The sequence below is a fragment of the Acipenser ruthenus genome, chromosome 20 (assembly GCF_902713425.1).
Source record: "Acipenser ruthenus chromosome 20, fAciRut3.2 maternal haplotype, whole genome shotgun sequence".
Taxonomy (NCBI): Eukaryota; Metazoa; Chordata; class Actinopteri; order Acipenseriformes; family Acipenseridae; genus Acipenser; species Acipenser ruthenus.
Window position 1 is genome coordinate 9538575 of NC_081208.1, and position 12092 is coordinate 9550666.

At 42.8% G+C, this 12092-nt stretch overlaps 1 protein-coding gene across 3 annotated transcripts; it reads right to left on the reverse strand.

Moving 5' to 3' along the window:
• Positions 1–380: 380 nt before the first annotated feature.
• LOC117425319 (beta-1,3-galactosyltransferase 6) lies at positions 381–4909 on the reverse strand. 3 transcript variants are annotated; one of them, XM_034042164.3, is made up of 4 exons: positions 4817–4909; positions 4562–4655; positions 3937–3985; positions 381–2763 (listed from the first exon to the last, which is right to left on the reverse strand). In XM_034042164.3, the coding sequence occupies exon 4, from the start codon at positions 2733–2735 to the stop codon at positions 1740–1742; it is 996 nt and encodes a 331-aa protein (XP_033898055.1). In that variant the 5' UTR covers positions 2736–2763; positions 3937–3985; positions 4562–4655; positions 4817–4909; the 3' UTR covers positions 381–1739. The 3 variants fall into 3 exon arrangements, with proteins under 3 accessions (XP_033898055.1, XP_033898054.1, XP_058849438.1); XM_034042163.3 differs by having other exon boundaries at positions 4776–4909; XM_058993455.1 differs by lacking the exon at positions 3937–3985 and having other exon boundaries at positions 4562–4909.
• Between the last annotated feature and the right edge of the window lie 7183 nt (positions 4910–12092).

The window sequence follows — 12092 nt, forward strand, 5'->3', positions numbered from 1 at the left end:
TGAGGGTTGAGCAGCTTTGTAACTGCACAACTCTTAGAGGTTGTGTACTTCACTCTTTCAAGTCCAATTGAGGCTTCTTTCCTGTCATTAACCAACCATCTGCTTCCCTTATTGACTGACATGCTTTCAGCCAGAAACATTTTCCCAAGGCAGTGCCGAAGTGAAATGACCCAGGAAGTACAAACAGATAACCCGAGATTAAGGAATAGAATCTATGCGCTGCTTTTAAAACCAAAGCAGCAACAGATAACAGGTTTTAAAATAAAAATGTGTGTGCTGTAACATGTGTTTCTTTCAAAACTGCACAACAGACCAAGTTAATTAAGTGCAGAACCGGTAAGAAATGATTTTGTTAGCTACAAATACTTTCAAGTCATCCATTCTGAGCATGTATGGATTTTTATTAGAGTAGATTGGACTACAGCAGTCTTTGACAACGGTTATTTTAAATAGCACTAGCAGGATACAAGCAGCCAGTGGGAAAGTCAACAGTTTACCAGACTGTGGCACCTCAGGTGATAAAGTGTGTGTCTCTCATTTGTAGCAATTCTCTCCGAGTCCATCCTCCAGCAGCTCAATGCCAGTCCTTGTTAGAGGCATGATCATGAGAATAATGTACATCAAAAACAAAGCTCTGGCATCCTGGCCATACGCAACAAAATTACCTATAAAAGCTGTTTCTTATAGATCAGCAGGACGTGAATGCAGCTGACACGTGCACACACAAACAAACAGCAAAGTGGAAATAATATTATATTTTAGCCATTAGCTCCACATACTCACTCGAGATGATTTACAGCTAGTTTACAGATTAGCGCTAATCTTGGACTACCTAATGTAACGCTAGGTGAAGTAGTCCAGCGTTAGTTCAATCAGGGTCTGTGAAACCAGCCTGTTGGAGTGGATCTGATGAACCTGTAAAAACAGGGGCTTAATGAAATCCAGGGAGATTCCCCAGCTTGGACAGTTATTCAAATGCATTTGGTGAAAATATGTTTATGACTATGAAAAAAGATACCATGAAAGGGTAAATGTCTGAAATAAAAATTGCACATTCAACAAAAGAGTGTTTCTCATCTAAGCACATCTGGTGAGTTGCCAGATTTTTTTTTTTTTTTACTGGAATAGGGTATGAATTACACTTTTGTTTTCAATCTATTTTGAAAGCATATTTGTACATTAGAAAGCCATGTTTGTCCCAGCACTATAAAACCCAGAGGTATCTTCATCAACTCAATCCATTGGTTTGTTCTACATTTGCCATTCACTTTTGTATTGCTATTCAAAATTATCAGAACGTTAATGAAAACCAGGCAAAATAAACAGAATACAATTGTCATGCCATACACAGTGGTGAAGGGGCCTGAAAAGTAAAAACAGAATCCCTTGCAACATCACGACATGTAGTTCACAATGAAGCTGTTAAAAACACTAAAAAGCTTATTTGGCAAACAGTGATACTGAACTCAAAAAGCACACAAAACAGTAGCAGCAGCAGCACACTCTGTCAACATTTAAATTAAACAACTGTACGTTTAGCACGCATTATATATTTGAATATCAGTAACAAAGATGATATGGTCCATTATATCACCTGTTACATTGTTAAGATCAGTAATACAGCTATAGTATCACACAAAGTTAAAAAGTTCCCATTATATATATAATGTCGTCTGAAGTGTAGCCTCAACCTAATTTGAGAATTTCAGAGTACAATTCTCCATCAGTGGAGAAGAGTATCAAAGAATGCCGTCTTTCCTTTGGCAGCACTGAGAAGGTGGCACGTTCCAGTCGTATATATAAGACAGTCGAAGCTTGACTTCCTCTTTACACAGTTTCCCTTCTCTGATCAGTGTCTGGTGCTTCTCCAGCATATCCTCAATGCTCTGTTTGTGGGTCACAATGTATTTATTATTGCAGCCTCTGGATTTGAATTCTGTGTCAAATCTGGGGTCATGAATGCGCTTCACATCCACTGGTCCCAACCACGCCCCCAATGAGACATCTTCACTCTGCCAAAACTTAAGGTAGTCCCTGTTGATCCTGACATAGTGTGCCAGATCAGCAGATAAGACATAGCCACCTCCAAACGCATATGGTAGGTAGTAGTCACAGAGTACCCAGGTGCTTTCTTTCCACTTCCCTGTAGATTTAACCCTTCCCCTGCCATAGAAGAACCCCCAGTACAGTTTCTTGGGTTCCTTAGCCTGCAGCTCTTCTTTGATTACATCAAGTCGAGCAAACGTGTCGTCATCAGCCTTTAAGACAAACTTGCAGTCCACATGCTGGTCCAGCCAGGAATACATGTGAACGAGCTTGCTGGTGAGATTGTCATAGGAGTCCTTCAGATCTGGCAGAAGCAGCAGGTCATGGTGCCTGGCGTTCTCCAGGCTCAGGTTCTGGATGTCCTCAGGAAGAAGGCCATTGGTACCAACCACAAACCTACACAGAATGTCAGGGTCATGCTTGGCGAGCCAGGTGCTGCGAATGATGCTCCGTCTCTCTGTGTATTTGGGTCCGGTGGTGATGAGAACGACGAGGAAAGCGGACAGCTCCTTGGTCTGTCGCTGTTGGGGTTCATCTCTCTTTTCTGCGTGATGAGGGAAGCCCGATTCTGAGTGTTTCAGTGTTTCCGACGTGCATTTAGCCAAATACAAGAGGACCAAGGCAAACAAAGAGAGGCTGCCGAGCCCAAGGGCAGTTTTGTGGCGGCTCAGAAGACGCACAAAATTCATTCTGTTAAGCTGTGATCTTTAATGGAAACTAAAAGAGAAAAAGAAAAAACAAATATGCCATTGGCAAATAAGTGAATTAGAAAACTATACTGGAAATAGAAAACCACTGAAGAGCACCAAAGAGAAGACCTGTCAACAGTGAAACCGACAGCAAGAAGGAATAAGAAATCATGGTTATGTGCATAAAAATGGACAAATTTACACATCATTTGAAAGGCATTTACCAGAGTAGAGACTGAAGTATGTATAATGGGGGTGAAAGTTGGGCATGACCTAGCGACTTCACACCCTGCCAGCTATTTAACTACTATAGAAAAGAGCTGGCCTTGTAACGGCAGTGCATCTCACACACACACTGCCTGCTACACATGCATGGCTATTTTAAAAGATGTCTTTCTTCTCACGCACAGTGCAGTAGCTTAAGGGTCTGAGTTATAAAAATAGTTTAATGGAATTGCGCAGACACTCACTTCACATTTGGTTTCATAGGTATTACTGGTAACATTTTGTTTTGACAATGCTGTTTGATACATGAACCACATCCCATTAAGAAAGGGGTCCTGGGGTCTCTCTGCACCTGCACAGTGATTTATGTGTAACATCGCAAAGATGTTAAAAAGGTAAAAATGCCCATTTTGATGATTTTTGATTTATTTTTATTCTCCATATGGCGCATAACCTAGAACAACAATAATTTTAAGCTTGTTTCACGGGCTTTACAACAAAAACATAATTCATTCCCTTATCTTTTACATTAGGAATCAAGTAACCCTCTGATCCATTTAAAATGGAATTAGTATTCTATGAATAACTTTCCAACAAATCTATTGCGAGTCCAGCATCATCAGCCTCACAGCTGGGTAAACATGTATTATTGTTATTTACATGTCTAAATACAACAATACTATAACCGTAATCTTTGCATACAAACATACAATACTATAACAGTATACTATGTGCATACAATCACTGTAGGCTATATTTACCGAGAAAGACTTCTGCTTGAAACGTCCGTCATGTCATGTATTAAGTCTCTTTTAGTATTTCTAAATTCAGCTCCATTAAGAGTTTTATAGTTATGGTGGAAGGCTGAACACAAAACGCATTGTCGATTTGCTGAATTGTATCAGTGTTTATTTTAAACTTTGTATAGAATTTTGAAGCCGGTAATATGTATATAGATGTGACGTTGAATATGTACCTGAAGCGGCGTGTTCCGGGCATAGCTCAGATAGGTTGATCTGTGGATCCTGCAACCAAACAGAAACATTAAACACGCGCGACCAAAAATGTTCTCAATGTAATTCGTGCTTTATGATAAATATCTGAATAATTATTAAAACAGTAATGTCATGTTTCTCCAATCAGCTAACAATACTTTGTGAATATATTGTACACCAACTTCATATGCCAAAAAAAGCCGTCAGCTGATCAGTTTAGTGCATGAATAAAACTGTTAAGATGAAAAATAACAGATATTACCTGTTATAAAGACAGACACAGTGTGGGGGGCCCATCTCTTAATCCGCCTTTTACTGCTTTATTAAATTCATATTCAGATGTTCTATAATCTAAACAAGGCATTTTTAAATAATGTAGCCATTTTCAATATTGTACTGATCTTCACTGATCAATCAGGCGGCCCAGCTAGGAAATAAATCAGCGACTCGGTCAGTATAATTATATTTACCACCTACAAACATAATCACTATTATATTATGCGAAGACATTTCATTGATTCTGTATCAGTACGAGCATCACTCCTAAATGTGCCGTATAACTCATTTTATTAACGCGTAAGAGAAAACGTAATTTTGAAACAGTACCTTTAATACATCATACAAATATGATCGCTGCTTTCAGTGATATCTTGATACACCCGATCTGCACAAACAGCAAACACCGTCTCGTCTGTAGCGTCTGGAATCAGACATCGCTGCACATTAATACAACACATAACGGAAGTGCTCGGTATAAACATCAAGCAAAACGAACCGGTAAGCGGTTGATATTCCTTAGTTTGATTAACCAAAAACGTACACAGTGCATTCTAATCTATGCATACTGACAGCTGCCAGCACCTTCTGTGATCGCATTCAGCTTCTGTAATGAATTGAGAATCGGCACCAGAAATTCCAGCAAGCTGCATTTAGAGAACTCTGTTAGAGATTAAAACGAACAGGCGCCCTCTATGGACTGGAAGAATACATTATTTATTGTTAGTAAAAAAAAAAAAAAAAAAAAAAAAAAAATTATAGGTCTCTATATGCGGGAAAATATAAAGTTAGACTATCTGTAAATAACAGGGGACCGGTTTGATGAACTTGAAGAAAAAAAATAAATAAAAAAAACAGCTGGGTGCTTGATGCAATACTCAGATTTAAATATTTTAACCCAATTCCTGCTGTTTCACCGGTCTGTGAGGCCTCCTCAGAATCAAGGTACATTTGTTTGTAGACTTTCTACAGACATACATTTTGTATGTAGTGTATTTATTATTTTACCAAACACAAGCATAAACAGTATGTGTCATGTCTTTAAGACATCAGTTTAATCAGTTTGAAGGTTGCTAATAATAAAGGCATTCTTAGATAATGTCTGCTGCTCTGTTTTTGTAGGTACAGTTTTGGTTGTGCATTATACAGTATATTAAATCTGAATGCAAGTTTTAAAACTATTTAGTAATGTTCTAAAATATATATGTAATGGATTGCAACTGCACTTCCATTCACCTGAAACCCCTCATTGTAATTGAATTTAAATGCGTAACGTTAGTGGATCACACACACTGCCTGCTACACATGCATGGCTATTTTAAGAGATGCCTTTCTCCTTATGCACAATGCAGTAGCTTAAGGGTCTGAGTTATAAAGATAGTTTAATCACATTTGGTTTCCAAGGTATTGCAGGTCACATTTTGGCTTGACAATGCTGTGGATGATACATGTACCACATCCCATTGAGAAAAGGGTTCTGGGGGTTCTCTCTGCACCTGCACAAAGATTTCTGTGTCCCCTATATTGTGAAGAGCTGAATACATTAAAATATTGACATTGCTAGTGTGCACTTTAAACACACACACAAACATTAATTTGTTGTTGCTGCTTTGAAGTGGAAGGGTGCAATTAGTCAACTACTGGTTTCTGAGGCTGACTGCTACTTTTCTACTCTGACCAGGACCTCAGGCGTGCAGCAACATTATCTTCCAACTCCACCCAGCTGGCTGTAATCGAGTTCTCCTCTGAGCTCAGGTGGACTCCAAGATATTTAATACTGCTTATGCGCTATTAGAAATGCTGGAGCACAACAGGAAGGGAGTCCACCTACCAGGGACCTACCAATAGCCCAGTTGATTCTGGTAGAACAGGCAGAGTAAACACTTGCCAGCTCTGTATCCTCTCCAGATGAGCCAGATCGTAGGCCACTAGGAGCATGTCATCAGCATAGGCTGAAAGGACTATCCTTGTGTTTGATCTGTCGAGCACCACCCCCGTCAGTCTCCTTCACAGGAGACACAGGAAGGTCCTTTAGCAGACAGGTGCCTGGTTTTCTGCCCTGCCCTTCCTCTGGGATGGTATTGCCCCGTTTGCAGCTTTCCCACTATCAGGTGGTGCAGAGGATCCGGCCACTTCAGGGGTTTCCTCTCCTTTCCCCCCCTTTGGATGTACTTGGAAGGGGGGCAGGTGTTTTCTTGTCCTGTACTGCTGGACTGGAGGGCTCTGTCTCATCTGAGGGGGAGGTGTCCGGTGGGGCAGATGTTTTTCCTCTGCATGAGCTTGGGGCACTTTGCAGCCTAGGAGGAAGGGTCAGAGGTCAGTCTATCTCCCCCAAGGCCTGTAGATGGGGCTTAAGCAGGTCATCCTATAAAAAAAGTTTGCACATTGTGTAAACAAACAACCTTTAAACAAAAGGCCAACCCAATATTCCCAGAATCTGAATAGGCTCCTCCCAAAGACCACTTAATAATACTGTCAAAAGTAGATGACAGAAAGGCAGATTGACAGCAAAAACAGGATCGCTAGGTTCGTTGAGTGCAAACAGTTTAATTTCTGAACCACACACACAAGCACACGCAAAACTGGAATACTTATCAGAGTAATTCTATAAACACCAGTAAACTAGGTAAATATCAGACCCGTGAGCACAGAACAAGGTTAGAAATGTCCCGTATGTGACAGTCCTGTACCCCATTCATGAAAAATAATCCAATAGAAAAACGCTGTAGTAGTAATACACAAAAAATATCCAAACGGATTTATAATCCAAAAACCCAAAGCAAAAAAAAATATCCAAAGAAACAAGACAATGCGCGACATAAACAAGTAAGAATAATAGTAATAGCAATCAGTTCGGTCTCACTGGCTTGCGTGGCTCTGTAGGTGATCCAGTTGGCAAAAAAATGATAAGAAAGTGTGCAGCAACAAAATATCTGGCTTGTTCCAGATAAACGGCAAGGTAAATATCAGTGTCAGCAAAGTTGCTTAGTAGAAGAAAATGTTTCAAACCTGCACTAACAAAGCAAAAGCTAACCAAAGGTATTGACCTTAATGCACTTCTACACGAAAATAAAATCTGCTTAACAAACCTTAACACTGTTCAAAAATCCCGCGGCAAACCTTTTGCAACAACCAAAACATAAGAAACTCCCAACCAGAAAAGGTGACGCAATATAGTGCATTCGTGCAGGGTTTAAAAAGGTCAAGGTCCTCCAACACGTTTAAAGAGGAAGCGTTTCCTAAAACCAGCACTTAACAGGGAAACAGCAAACATACTTTTAAACTGTAGTTTTTTATTCTTAGAACCTAAAAGAGGTGCGCTTCAATGGACCACTCAACTAATATCATTTTGTGTGATGGGTGTCACAACTGGACAGGATCACCCTGGTTCCCAGCCCCACGAGGGGTTCAACAGGGTGAACATCCCGCTATAGTCAGACCCTTTCAATGGTGGTTTGCGGAAGCCTCTGATTTTAGGAAGAAAACTGCCTTCCTTTACATCTTTTAGAGGCCACCACGATGGAAGATGGTCCCACCACCTTGGCCATGGCCTTTACAAAGGCTTTAATTGAGAGGGTGTCTTGAAGGAGGCACCTGACCCCGTGCCTCCTTGTGATGTTTTTGAAGGGGGCTGCATTACCTGCAGCTACCTGTGCCCACCTTTTCGAGGGCTGTGGCTGTTGTGACTCATGCAAAAATCACCAGTGCAGGGACACACAAAAGAAAACAACCCCCCCCCCCCCCCCCCCCCAAATAAAAGGCAAAACAAAAGGAGAAAATCAAAAGTTAAAGGAAAAAAACACAATATAAAAATAAAAATGCAGTGCAAAAGGGAAAGACTGCTGTAACTAAAGCACACAGCCTGTCCTGCTTGTGATCACATGGTGAGTAATGTGATGCGCAGGTATTGTGATCACCACTGGTAATGTGATGCGCAGGTATTGTGATCACCACTGGTAATGTGATGCGCAGGTATTGTGATCACCACTGGTAATGTGATGCGCAGGTATTGTGATCACCACTGGTAATGTGATGCGCAGGTATTGTGATCACCACTGGTAATGTGATGCGCAGGTATTGTGATCACCACTGGTAATGTGATGCGCAGGTATTGTGATCACCACTGGTAATGTGATGCGCAGGTATTGTGATCACCACTGGTAATGTGATGCCCAGGTATTGTGATCACCACTGGTAATGTGATGCGCAGGTATTGTGATCACCACTGGTAATGTGGTGCGCAGGTATTGTGATCACGTGGTGGGTAATGTGATGCGCAGGTATTGTGATCACCACTGGTAATGTGGTGCGCAGGTATTGTGATCACGTGGTGGGTAATGTGATGCGCAGGTATTGTGATCACCACTGGTAATGTGATGCGCAGGTATTGTGATCACCACTGGTAATGTGATGCGCAGGTATTGTGATCACCACTGGTAATGTGATGCGCAGGTATTGTGATCACCACTGGTAATGTGATGCGCAGGTATTGTGATCAGCACTGGTAATGTGATGCGCAGGTATTGTGATCACCACTGGTAATGTGATGCGCAGGTATTGTGATCACCACTGGTAATGTGATGCGCAGGTATTGTGATCACCACTGGTAATGTGATGCGCAGGTATTGTGATCACCACTGGTAATGTGATGCCCAGGTATTGTGATCACCACTGGTAATGTGATGCGCAGGTATTGTGATCACCACTGGTAATGTGGTGCGCAGGTATTGTGATCACGTGGTGGGTAATGTGATGCGCAGGTATTGTGATCACCACTGGTAATGTGGTGCGCAGGTATTGTGATCACGTGGTGGGTAATGTGATGCGCAGGTATTGTGATCACCACTGGTAATGTGATGCGCAGGTATTGTGATCACCACTGGTAATGTGATGCGCAGGTATTGTGATCACCACTGGTAATGTGATGCGCAGGTATTGTGATCACCACTGGTAATGTGATGCGCAGGTATTGTGATCACGTGCTGGGTAATGTGATGCCCAGGTATTGTGATCACCACTGGTAATGTGATGCGCAGGTATTGTGATCACCACTGGTAATGTGATGCGCAGGTATTGTGATCACCACTGGTAATGTGATGCGCAGGTATTGTGATCACGTGCTGGGTAATGTGATGCACAGGTATTGTGATCACCACTGGTAATGTGATGCGCAGGTATTGTGATCACCACTGGTAATGTGATGCGCAGGTATTGTGATCACCACTGGTAATGTGATGCACAGGTATTGTGATCACGTGGTGGGTAATGTGATGCGCAGGTATTGTGATCACCACTGGTAATGTGATGCGCAGGTATTGTGATCACATGGTGGGTAATGTGATGCGCAGGTATTGTGATCACCACTGGTAATGTGATGCGCAGGTATTGTGATCACATGGTGGGTAATGTGATGCGCAGGTATTGTGATCACCACTGGTAATGTGATGCGCAGGTATTGTGATCACCACTGGTAATGTGATGCCCAGGTATTGTGATCACCACTGGTAATGTGATGCACAGGTATTGTGATCACCACTGGTAATGTGATGCGCAGGTATTGTGATCACCACTGGTGATGTGATGCGCAGGTATTGTGATCACGTGGTGGGTAATGTGATGCCCAGGTATTGTGATCACCACTGGTAATGTGATGCGCAGGTATTGTGATCACCACTGGTAATGTGATGCGCAGGTATTGTGATCACCACTGGTAATGTGATGCGCAGGTATTGTGATCAGCACTGGTAATGTGATGCGCAGGTATTGTGATCACGTGGTGGGTAATGTGATGCCCAGGTATTGTGATCACCACTGATAATGTGATGCGCATGTATTGTGATCACCACTGGTAATGTGATGCGCATGTATTGTGATCACCACTGGTAATGTGATGCGCAGGTATTGTGATCACCACTGGTAATGTGATGCGCAGGTATTGTGATCACCACTGGTAATGTGATGCGCAGGTATTGTGATCACCACTGGTAATGTGATGCGCAGGTATTGTGATCACCACTGGTAATGTGATGCGCAGGTATTGTGATCACCACTGGTAATGTGATGCGCAGGTATTGTGATCACCACTGGTAATGTGATGCGCAGGTATTGTGATCACGTGGTGGGTAATGTGATGCGCAGGTATTGTGATCACCACTGGTAATGTGATGCGCAGGTATTGTGATCACCACTGGTAATGTGATGCGCAGGTATTGTGATCACCACTGGTAATGTGATGCGCAGGTATTGTGATCACATGGTGGGTAATGTGATGCGCAGGTATTGTGATCACCACTGGTAATGTGATGCGCAGGTATTGTGATCACCACTGGTAATGTGATGCGCAGGTATTGTGATCACGTGGTGGGTAATGTGATGCGCAGGTATTGTGATCACCACTGGTAATGTGATGCGCAGGTATTGTGATCACCACTGGTAATGTGATGCCCAGGTATTGTGATCACATGGTGGGTAATGTGATGCGCAGGTATTGTGATCACGTGGTGGGTAATGTGATCACCACTGGTAATGTGATGCGCAGGTATTGTGATCACCACTGGTAATGTGATGCGCAGGTATTGTGATCACCACTGGTAATGTGATGCGCAGGTATTGTGATCACGTGCTGGGTAATGTGATGCGCAGGTATTGTGATCACGTGGTGGGTAATGTGATCACCACTGGTAATGTGATGCGCAGGTATTGTGATCACCACTGGTAATGTGATGCCCAGGTATTGTGATCACCACTGGTAATGTGATGCGCAGGTATTGTGATCACATGGTGGGTAATGTGATGCGCAGGTATTGTGATCACCACTGGTAATGTGATGCGCAGGTATTGTGATCACCACTGGTAATGTGATGCGCAGGTATTGTGATCACGTGGTGGGTAATGTGATCACCACTGGTAATGTGATGCGCAGGTATTGTGATCACCACTGGTAATGTGATGCGCAGGTATTGTGATCACCACTGGTAATGTGATGCGCAGGTATTGTGATCACCACTGGTAATGTGATGCGCAGGTATTGTGATCACCACTGGTAATGTGATGCGCAGGTATTGTGATCACATGGTGGGTAATGTGATGCACAGGTATTGTGATCACATGGTGGGTAATGTGATGCGCAGGTATTGTGATCACCACTGGTAATGTGATGCGCAGGTATTGTGATCAGCACTGGTAATGTGATGCGCAGGTATTGTGATCACGTGGTGGGTAATGTGATGCACAGGTATTGTGATCACATGGTGGGTAATGTGATGCGCAGGTATTGTGATCACCACTGGTAATGTGATGCGCAGGTATTGTGATCACCACTGGTAATGTGATGCGCAGGTATTGTGATCACATGGTGGGTAATGTGATGCGCAGGTATTGTGATCACCACTGGTAATGTGATGCGCAGGTATTGTGATCACCACTGGTAATGTGATGCGCAGGTATTGTGATCACCACTGGTAATGTGATGCGCAGGTATTGTGATCACCACTGGTAATGTGATGCGCAGGTATTGTGGTCACCACTGGTAATGTGATGCGCAGGTATTGTGATCACGTGGTGGGTAATGTGATGCACAGGTATTGTGATCACATGGTGGGTAATGTGATGCGCAGGTATTGTGATCACCACTGGTAATGTGATGCGCAGGTATTGTGATCACCACTGGTAATGTGATGCGCAGGTATTGTGATCACGTGGTGGGTAATGTGATGCGCAGGTATTGTGGTCACCACTGGTAATGTGATGCACAGGTATTGTGATCACGTGGTGGGTAATGTGATGCGCAGGTATTGTGATCACCACTGGTAATGTGATGCGCAGGTATTGTGATCACCACTGGTAATGTGATGCCCAGGTA